General features: G+C 36.1%; 1 protein-coding gene across 1 annotated transcript in view; it reads left to right on the top strand.

Annotated features, from left to right (window-relative positions):
• The first annotated feature begins 492 nt into the window (after positions 1-492).
• The window catches only part of LOC126977166 (actin-binding LIM protein 2), a 166,838-nt gene continuing 155,396 nt past the window's right edge, over positions 493-11,934 (top strand). The window contains exon 1 of the mRNA XM_050825864.1: positions 493-679. Coding sequence (XP_050681821.1) covers positions 676-679 — 4 coding nt within the window. The 5' untranslated portion in view covers positions 493-675. The remainder of the gene's footprint in view (positions 680-11,934) is intronic.

The following is an 11,934-nucleotide window of genomic DNA, read 5'->3' as shown; positions in this document are numbered from 1 at the left end:
GCTAGTTACTTAGGCCACTACAGAGTAAATATTTTGTCTAAGAGGTGGCAAACAAGCAAGTGGCTTACCTCATGAAAAGTAATAAAACCAGCCACTCACGGACATCAGCAATAACACAGGTCAAGAAATTCGTATCGATATATGACCACCATTATTTATCAACAATTACTATACATACATAGACAGTACACACTGACACAAGCAATCAGAGTTTGGTCTCGCTCCATTATTTGCATTGCCAACTTAAAATATTAACACTAGCCAATCCACTAACGTCAGTGGGATAATTTAAATATTGGATATTTGAAATTATATTGTCTGCTGCCTTTATTTGCAGTGGCAACTGGCAACAATTTCTCTCTACCTATAGGTATATATACTTGCTTCACGTGCCATTCATGAAATGAAAAAAAAAAACAACAGGTAACTGTCAGTGTCAAGTACAGAAATGTCAATGTCTTTAAAATTTTAATTTCCAAACTTTAGACCGCGGTTCGCGAGTTTCGCTGCGGCGGATAAGCTAAAAAAAACTAAAAAACTGGCTGTAAATTTAATCTAGTGAGACAAAAGAAAAAAATAACAAAAGTGAGTGTGGGTTTTAGTGCAGTTTGTAATGAAGTTATTTTAAAAATCTGAATTTTTGGTAATTCACTGGAAAGGAGCATCAATACAAAAATGGGTAAGTTTGCCGGTTAGCAATTTCTAAGCAATACCTTAAATTATAGGTATCTACTTTTCTACTCTTGTTTTTATAAGTATCCACAATGTTTAATGTTTGTTTTTCAACTTGTGTCAACACTGAAAGCAATTCTTATCGTATTTTGTGTCCAAATTATCGATTTTTCTCATGGACTCAACATAAATTTTATATAGGCTAATATTAATAAAAATATTTAAATAAATGATTGTATTTCAAGTGACTATTACCATATTATTAGTTTTTCTTAGATTTACACTGTCCTCCCTTTCACTGTATTGACTAAACATATGCTTCGCGTATCTATGTAAATATCACGAAAAATTTTATTTTTACCATTTTATCTCTTACAGGTATTAGGTAACATTATGTTATTAATAATATATGTTTAAAAGGCTTACTCTTTTACTTGAACTACATGTTAAATAGTTGCTAAGAAGTCACTGGAGATGTGATAACTACATCACACACTCAACTTGCTAATCACTTGTATCCTTGACTTGGCTTACCTATTAACAGAATACCATTACTAATTGGCTTTACTATTTAATTATCTAATTAAATGTGAGTGTCTGTCTACTTGTCTACTCTTAATGCTGATAAAATGAAATTTAAGTTTATACTATTAAATAATAATTGGCAAAGCTATTCACACACATTCTTATTAGATCTTAAATCTTATAAACAAATTGAAAAGATATTTTTTTGCTCACAGTCAATAAGAATGGTTTTGAAGACTGGAAATTTGTTGTAGGTATTTGTTTTAAACATAACTACTTTTATGGATAACAGTTTATAATGTTTATTATCTATATTAACATTATAAAGAGGAAGGATTTGATTGTTTGTTTGCAATGAATAGGCTCCAAAACTACTGAACCGATCTGAAAAATTCTTTCACTGTTGGGAAGCTACACTATCCCCGGGTGACATAGGCTATGAAATTTTTTGTTAAATTGTTCAATACCCGCGCGATAGCTGGGCTAATCTGCTAGTATTGTATATAGGTAAGTCTTAGAGATTAGATGAGATGTGATGTGATGTGATGATTGCTTATATTATATACTAATTTTGATGATACAAACTTTCATATCTGCAAATAAAATAAAGATTAAAAAAATAAGATACTTACATTTAAGTCTCTTGGCCACCACACTTCTCACTCTCTGGAAACAAATAAGTACTGGTTGGTTATTTCATAAAAAAATACCAAAAGAATACTATAATAGAAATCTTTCAAAAGAATGAAAAAAAATAATAGAAAATAAACACTATTATGCTCATTAAAATGATAAAATTAATAAAGCAAATCACAAGTGAGATATAGCCCTTGTTCGGTTATCAATTACTTTGCCATTTATTACTTATCAGGAATGTGATACAACTGACATGTGAACTTGTTATTATGTTGAGTTGATTGAATTAAAACAATATTCACAAAGTATATTGTGTAGTATATAATATAATACAGTAAAACCCGCTTAAGACAATTTCACAGGGACCCCACCCTACAATGAGTCTTAAGCGAGAAAGCATATTATGTGGGATGTAGGGGAAATAGAATGTACTACAAAATATTATGTTCTAATTTTATATATGTAGGTATTAAATTATACATTTATAAATTAAGTTAATTACATTTTCTACATCTCTTTGATTTCTCTCGCTGCAAGGTGTCTTAGATTGAAAGAAAGAACGATTGAAGTTGACCTCTTTTCGTCCTTATCATTCTTGATTAAGGCTCCTTTTTTTGTGTTCTTCACTTGTCTTGTCTCTTTTTTTCATTTTGCATGTTTTGAATATTTTGCACTATTGTTGAAGGCTTCAATCATTTATACGTCTAGATAGACTGGGACAGCTTACCTCTATTTTGAGCAATGCACACATACTAGACATAGCTTGTCACACACACTAAAGTAATAAACCTAGCCTGTTTCCATTGGTTGCCTAGCAGCAAGAGGTTGTTTCTAGACGAATAAACAATCAAAAGTTATGGTTCACCTGTGTTAGTGACAGCAAGAAATGTTTTTTGTCACAGTCTATGTTATGTGGAACTTTCTCTTTTTACTCAATTTATAATACTAATTGTCTAACAGCTGACCATGATGGAGCAAGGAGTGCCTATCCTATCCATCTCACTCTTGCTGTGTTTGAAGCACATCTTATAAAAGTCTGGACTCTCCCTTTACTTCTGTTTCATACCAGTCTGTTCATCACAGCGGGACCCATTAGAAGTACTTACGTAAAATAAATTAAGATCGTCATTACATTACTTAGTGATGTGTCAGTTGCCAAAAAGTAACATATATATTTTTTGAACCAAAAAGTTGTGATACATAATATGTTCCCATTCACACAAAACTGTGTATATTGCATTTCACATATTTCTTGTTGCTTCGTTGGGAAATAATTTAATTAAATAATAATAATAATAAACTTTCACTTTCTTTCACTAAACAGAGGTTATCAACACTTAAATATGTGTACTAGATCGTAAAAATTAACTTATCTTAAATAAAATGCAGTGTTAAATTGAAACTCTGATACCCATGATAAGATCTAACTTGTGTTATGGGTACTAGTGGAATTACATCTCCACTGTACATTACTTTGATGTCTGACATTAGACAACCGTAGTCACATATGTGTAGAAATACTGAAGATATCAGCTCAGTTCCCACATGTCAAGTGGTCATAGGGGAAAGAAATATCTTGCGATTTGCAAGATATTTCATTAAAGTTAATCTCTCTTTAAAAGTGGCTTATGTGGTAAATTGCATATCTAAGTAATGCAATGCATGTAGTTTTTTCAATTTCTTATAAATATTCTGGTCCTGAAAATGTTCAGGCTTGGTGATAATCATATTATAAATAATCCTCTATTCTAACTTCCTGTCCGCTATAGCTGTGTTAGCAATGGTAGATCCACAGATACAGATAGGAATTGCTTGTAACTAGTTCTAGTAGGGTTCATAAGATACATAAATGCTTCAATGGTAAATTTGTACACTATTATAATAAAGTCCCAGCCACTGTTCAGGCATTATCTATAAATAAATTTAAATGTGTTATTAAAAAATGGCTCTGTCGTAAGTCCTATTACTCCACAGCTGAATATCTAAGTGATCGGACAGCCTGGGACTAGATTATGATTATTTTATAGCAATGACAGTATCATAATGTATATTTCATTAAAAAGAGCGCAAAAAAAATGCTGGGAGAGTTTCTTGCGCCGCTTCTTCTCTCTTAGAGCGCCGTTTGTTTGACATCAAAAAGAATTGTAATGGAATCAATTTTGAGAAAGTAAATACTTCTTGCCTTTTACTGGAGTTGCAGTTAGGTTAATGCATATTAAGCACTGCGCTGTAGTGGCAATAACCTATACGGGTTAAAGAGGGGGGGATTGTTGCGCGGCGCCCGATCTGGGTCAATATTTAGATTAATGATAAGAGCATTAAAGCAATCTTTTGAACTGGTTTCAACTTTAAGATTAAATGTAAATAACAACTTAATTTTGAAAGGCGCTAAGGACAATGCCCGAGATTATTTGTTCACCGCGACCGTCCTCTATTTTTTATTTTATGAAAATAAGGGACGGGACGATCAAGACGTTCAGCTTACGGCGCCCTTTAGACCGAAACACAGTAATGTTTACACATTACTGCTTCACGGCAGAAATAGGTGCCCTTGTCCCTTGCCATAATCTAGCCGGCATCCTGTGCATAAGAGCCTCACACTGGTTAATGTACATCTTACAGTCGAATCAAAATTCGGCGCCCTTCACAGTAATGTTTACACATTACTGCTACACGTCAGAAATAGGCGCGTAAAAGGTCTATACTTCGGTATTGGTTTTCAGTTTCTCAGTAACAAGCGACGTGTACATCGCTCGTGTTATCTTATCACGCGAGTAATTTGTATCGCTGATAGTGAACATTTACCGCGTAACTATCACGCAGTCTCAAGTACTTTATACTGAGTAATTCGAATGAATATGTTAATCGCCAATTAAATTGTTTGAATATAACCATATAGCGTCACAATTGTCGATTTGTAAAACAAAAAATCAGGTGAGAAACTTATTGCCAAAGTTCTACTTAACACAATGTCCATAATAAATAAGAAATACTTAAGAAATACTGGTAGGGACTATTAAATTGTCACACACAAAAACATAATATTGATTTGATAATTTGCGAAACACGAGAATTACTGCCGACAAACTGCTGCGCAGTTTGGCAGAATAATATGTATATATCGCTTTGTAATGTTATATCAGAAATAAATGAAAAAAAAAAAATCAATTTGAGCGACGACTTAGCTTCCGCTGTTTTAATATAGTATTTCTTCCACGAACTGTGGGACGAAATTCCTTCCGCTGCGTTTCAACGCCAGAAAAAGCTTAAACTTTAAAGTCCGACTAGGTACGTTCTATTTTTACTATGTTTTACTATGTAGGTACGGTGAAGTAGCGTGGGTGGTGATCACTCACCAAGTGACAGGTCCTACAGGTTGTCGATCAGAAAAGTTCGGAAAAGCCGCAGCCGGTAACTCTTCCCACGATGTGACTGCTAATTCGAGTTAAGTTTTGAAGCACCAAGAAAAGAGGTTCTGGACTTATTTTAAACATTGTGCTTATAAATCTATATAAACAATCTATCTGCTATCAAAAGATCTTGGGATATTTTGACACATTTTTACCACTTTGGAAGTGTCTCTCGCGCAAACTGTTCAGGTTAGAAAAAAATGATTTTATAGAAAACTCAATATCTTATCAGCCCACGCGTATGCGTTTGTTGAAAAACAAAATTGAGTTTCGATTCTAGTATGGGTAACCCCTAAACTACTAAATTTCGTTCAAACCAATTTTCGGTGGAAGTTTGCATGATAATGTACAACTTATATTTTTTTTATCATTATCTTATTTTAGAAGTTGTTACAAGTGGGGGGGACACATTTTACCTGTTTGGAAGTATATCTCGCGCTCAGTTTAGAAAAAAAAAATATAATAGAAACCTCAATATCATTTTTGAATACTTATCTATAAATACCCCACACGCATGGGTTTGATGAAAACAAATTTTTGAGATTCAGTTCTAAGTATGGGTGAAGCCCCAAAATGTATTATTTTTTTTTTCGTTTTTTTGTGTGAAAATCTTAATGCGGTTCACAGAATACACATACTTACCACGTTTCAACAGTATAGTCCTTATAGTCTCGGATAAAAGTGGCTGTGGCATACGGACGGACAGTCAGACAGACATGACGAATCTATATGGGTTATATGGCCATTTGGTTACGGAACCCTAAAAACCATCGACGTTGCACTATTAAATAGTTGAGAATACAGTTTGGAAATGTCCAGTTTGACACGAAAACGCTCAATCTAAAAATGCTTGCAACCGTTTCTTGTGAAACATCGATTGTTTTAATTAATGTCTATGTTGATTTCTTACTAGACGCTCGAATAAAATAAGTTGCCAGCATTTTATTATGAGAATAGTTACTTTGGGCACCAATGTATACATGGGTATGAATAAAAATGTAGTGTCTGTTTGTAATATTGAAATAACCGTTTTTTACTACATTTATATGAATATATATACGGTACGTACACCAAAATATTTTTTTTTACCTTTTTTGTCTGTCTGTCTGTCTGTTTGTTGCAGCTAATCTCTGAAATGGCTGGACCGATTTTAACGGGACTTTTATTGGCAGGTAGCTGATGTGATGAGTAACTAGAGCTACGTTTATTTTAGAAAAACAAAGTCATGTTGCAATGTCCAAGAAACGGTCTAACACTAAAAATAATGTATATGGCAAACCAACGTTTATCCGGTCAGCTAGTTTTTTAATAAAATAACACATTGCGAATAACACACATAGAAACTGCTGTGGTTAATACATTTTTATAAGCTACAAACTATAGAACTTTCATCCCCATACAAGTGTAAATTTTAATAACGCTAGAACATTATTTTTATTTCTTATCATTGCCTAAATATAAAGTTTAATGGTGTTATCATCGATTATTTGAACCCCACCAAGTCTTTAATTCGCGATAAAAGTTAGCCTTAGTCCTTTCCCAAGCTCTTGTCTATCTATATACTAAATTTTATCAACATCGGTTAAGTGGTTTAGGCGTGAAAGCGTAAGCAAACAAATTTATGTTCACATTTATAATACTAGTTATTATACCAGTGGGAGGCTCCTTTGCCGGCTTTTACAGGATGCCGGCTAGATTATGCGTACCACGACGGCGCCTATTTCTGCCGTGAAGCAGTAATGTGTAAACATTACTGTGTTTCAGCCTGAAGGGCACCGTAGTTAGTGAAATTACTGGGCAAATGAGACTTAACATCTTACGTCTCAAGGTGACGAGCGCAATTGTAGAGCCAATCAGAATTTTTGGGTTTTTTGAAAATCCTGAGCGGCACTGGATTGTAACAGGCGGGGCGTATCAATTACCATCAGCTGAACGTCCTGCTCGTCACGTCCCTTATTTACATAATAAAATAGTAGGGATTACATCGCAGATGTACGACCTCTAATGTCCTTATCAGAATGTTTTTGCTTTGACCTTGGTTGCGTTGAAAGTACAAGTGAAGCTACAAAGTGTACGGTATCGCAGAGGATCCCCTTCAGTCAGTAGGTCTCGGTCGATGCCGCAGGGATGTAGGGCGAGGAGAACCCTCCCTTACGTTATTGCTCTCTTGGACCCGGCACTACTTGTAGGGGTGTCACTAATTTTAGTCAACCCTCTATTTATAGGGCTGTCGATTTTTAAGCTATTTATATAGATACACAACCCTATAAGTAAAAATTATTTTTACGGCCACGGCAATCACCTTTACCGCCTGCTCACCTGCCGACTCGTCAAACCGCCTTTTTAAAAGCATGTGATTATCTCCCACATATCTTTACAAATATTACTGTACGATATTACATTGTAGGGATATTTTTGTAAAAAAAAAAGAAGCCCGCTGAGTTTCTTGCGCCCGTTCTTCTCAGGTTTTTCGACTTTCAATAAGTGATTTCATATCCTATTTTGAATGAAACTATTAGAATTCGAAACATAAAGATATTATGACGCGCGGAAGGTTAAAAGAAAATAAAACTCGGCTGTATATGAAAGTTGACAGCCCTACTAACAACAACCACCCTTCGTCTTTGAGGACAATTTTAAATCGCCTCATTCGATAGTCTCGTTCCAAGTTTTGGCTTTCGTTGATTCTGTACTTTTTATACCGACTGCGTTATGCAATTGAAGGTAATTTGAAATAATTATTTTTTCACCTTATTAACTAATACAATATATAACCCGCCCACTCCCACTTCCCTACCTCAGATCGCTCGTTTATTATTATTTTTTTAAATTTTGGTTATGTTTTCTTACTTTTCCAATGGGTTTCATCCTTATATATTTTTTTTGGTTTAAAAACTTATCGACCCTGGTCTAAATGTAATTGTGGAAAATTGCATGATCGTATCACTTACTATTACTATTATAGCAGCATCAAGCAGTTTGAGACCGCTTCTTCTTCCCACATGTTTAAGGCTAACTGTTAAGTGTGAACCCTGATGGTATTCCATATGAATCTGGCTGTCACATACAAAAATATATTAAAATCCAAAATTTATCTACTCATCATCAGCCGGAAGACGTCCACTGCTGGACAAAGGCCTCCTCCAAAGATTTCCACGACTATCGTTCCTGCGTTGCCCTCATTCAACGTATTCCGGCGATCTTTACCAGATCGTCGTTCCATCTTGTGGTGTCATCTCCTACCAATCTCCTCATTTCTGATTCGATCTCGCAGGGAATCTCCGAGCATAGCCCTCTCAATTGACCTCTGAGCGACCATGACCTTTCTCATAAGACTAAAATTAATCTAATCCTCTAACTAACGCACATATTGAAGAATCCTAAATGGTACACGCATTATCGGGCTGCCATATCGTCTATACAGTAGTATGTTCTCGGCGTTGCACCCGTTATTTGAACGGGTTTTAAGCTTATAATATGTGGTCCATTTACCTTTACTTAGGGTGGTGGTCCTCAATTTGACTGCTAGTATTAATTTTATTTCTCTTTGGTCCATGTTATGTCAAGGACACCACACACACTTGACACTTGATTATTTCTCCTTTTTTAACCGACTTCAAAAAGGAGGAGGTTCTCAACTCGAATGGTATTTTTTTATGTATGTACACCGATTACGCTGAGATTTATGATCCGGTTTACGTGTTTCTTTAGTTTGATGCGGAATAGTTGCCATTTGGCCCTGTACCCATAAAAAAATTCATATAATTAGGCCCCGTATTTTATGTACATTACCTATTGACAGGTTTAAAGTCGGTGCCAAGCCAAATGTAATAGCAGGTACCTACACTCACCACGCGTGACTTTGAGTGGGATAGGGATTCATCTGTAACAAAACAACCCAAGCGGGAAGGCACCGACTTAAGCCCTAACAATAGGTATTGTATATTATATATAATAGGTCTATATATGTATTATTAATAATAGGTCTTTACCTATGAAATTGCCGTTCTGCAGTACTGGCCATTTCATGAAGTCATTTGTTTATTGATTAGTGTTACAATTTCATCGCTTTTTAATCTATTTCGTCATCTTGGATACGTTAAAAATTCGAGTAATTATGGAATATGAGTACCGTCGTGGCAACAACGCGGCATAAGCGGCACGCAACATCAGCGAAGTTTACGGAGCTAAGATTACAAACCAATGCACCACTTGTTATTGGTTTGCTCGCTTCCGTTCTGGAAATTTCGACCTGAAAAATGAACCTCGCGGTCGTCCGAAGACTTTGGTCGACAATGACGAATTAAATGCGATTGTGGAAGCTGATGAAACACAATCTACGGCTGAATTAGCACCAGCTTTCGACGTTATCGTCAAAACAATATTGGTCCATTTTCGTAAAATTGGCAAGGTAAAAAAGCTTGACAAATGGGTGCCCCACGAACTCAATGATCGCCAGCGCGAAGTACGCCTTGAGACGTTCCTTGCACTGCTCAACAGACACACAAATGAAGTAATTTTGAACCGAATTGTTAGCTACAATGATAAATGGATTCTATTTGATAACCGCAAGCGCTCAGCAAGTTGGTTGGATCCTGGTTCAGCACCTATACAATGCCCTAAACGAAAACTTACTCCTAGAAAATTTATGGTCACTGTTTAGTGGTCTAGCGCCGGTGTGATTCATCACATCTTCTTACCATAAGGGTCGAGCATTACTGCAGATGTGTACTGTGAAGAACTGAACACAATGATGGAGAAGCTGGCACATCTCCAACCAGCATTGGTCAATCGCTCGTCTCCGCTGCTCCTGCACGACAACGCGCGACCTCATACTGCACAGCAGACGGTCTCCAAGTTGCAAGAACTGGGGTTGGAAGCTCTCCGTCATCCGCCCTACTTTACCTATCTAATTTGGATAACTTCTTGACGGGAAAAAATTCAATACCCGAGAGGCAATACAAAATGCCTTTGAAGAAGAAATGTTGCCTCCCGTCCAGCTGATTTCTTTAAGAATGGCATCAATAAACCGCCACTGCGTTGGCAAAGATGCATTGCTTACATGCGTGATTACTTCGATTAATACAAACAAAAAATACAAGAAATAAATTCGTTTAAATTTTTTCATACAAAACGGCAATTTCATAGGTAAAGACCTAATATTAAAGGTCTTATAAGTGGTTAGGTTTTCATAAGTGGTGTATTAAATTAAACCTTTATTGAGTTATTTGTTTACTTTTTAGTTTTTGAAATCGGCTTTTTTAAACGTAGTTTTTTTTTATATTTCCTAAAATAACATAGTATAACGTAATTGATTTTTCATGTATATTTTTTGTGTTGCCATAACCTTGTATCATAATCGTAATTCAAAACCGTTTATCCGACACTTCACATGTGAATGATTGTGAGTTTGTTGAAATGACGTCAACATATATATTATCTTTATTTTGTTATCTGTAATATGAATTATATTTATTGACTTTATTTTTAAAACACCTTAATATGGTAATATGGCGCACATTGTGTTGATAAAATTTTGCTAGTGATGTACCACACCAACATTTTGTTCAAAGATGTTTTATTTTTTAGTGCTCGGATTTTTAAGAATGTACAAAACTTGAACATAAATAAAACTAATAGGACATCTGGATTCGAACCGGGGTCTTCTGCTTACCGGATCACCCAGTGCCCCATCTGAGCTATTATAATCTTGTATATAGTTGCGAAATTAACCTTTATATTCTAATGTTATTGTAGCTGTTAAACTGTAAAACCACAGTAGCAAATAGCGATTGCTTACGTTATTTTGTGACCTTTATCTGACATCGGTTGGTTGGTTAGATTGTTTGCATTGCATACATGGATGCCACTTCGACAAGTGGACCAAAATCTTTCTCCACATACATATCACCATTATCATCAGCATCATCAGCAGGAAGACCAAAGATTTTCATGACGATCGGTCCTGCGCTGCCCTCATCCAACGTATTCCGGCGATCTTGACCAGATCGTCGGTCCATCTTGTGGGGGGCCTACCAACACTGCGTCTTCCGGAACGTGGTTGCCATTCGAGGACTTTACTGCCCCAACAGGCATCTGTCCGTTGAACTATGTGCCTTCCTGCCGCCTCGCTGCGGAGGTGAGGACCGAATGCGTGTTAGGCGCGATGGTGCGGCGCGGGCGGCTCGTGTGTCACTCTCGCGGGTGTCAGGTTCGATTCCCGTGTCGGAGGCGACCACGCAACTGTCGCAGCTAATGTTACCTTGAAATTCTCGATACGCTCTTAGGCCCAGCGGCTTTTTGATACAGAGAAATAGAGATAAACTGGTAAAGTACAGGTCGGAGTCTAACACGAAGCGTTCCGTACCATCACGCAAGATGTTTAGAAAATATTTCTGATGTATCCCATCAGAAATAATTTGTATTTTTTTCTCTTAAGCTAATCATGCAATCGGCGCTTGTATGAGCAAATGTGTTGATGCACTTTGTCTCATGCAGAGGCGGTGCACAATAAGACACCCTCAAAAGAGGTTACGCTTTTTCACACATTTCACACAATTGGGGATAGTGACTTGTTTGTATGGCACATGCCTAAATCGCGTTTTATATTTGGATGTAGTTCCTGAAACACAAATATCACATTTTAAGGAATTCGTGTTTAAAGTTTAATAAATATTAGTGTATTCCATAC

The sequence above is a fragment of the Leptidea sinapis genome, chromosome 44 (genome assembly GCF_905404315.1).
Source record: "Leptidea sinapis chromosome 44, ilLepSina1.1, whole genome shotgun sequence".
Classification (NCBI taxonomy): Eukaryota; Metazoa; Arthropoda; class Insecta; order Lepidoptera; family Pieridae; genus Leptidea; species Leptidea sinapis.
The sequence above is the reverse complement of the archived record's forward strand: the minus strand, read 5'-3'. Positions and strand labels throughout refer to the sequence as shown.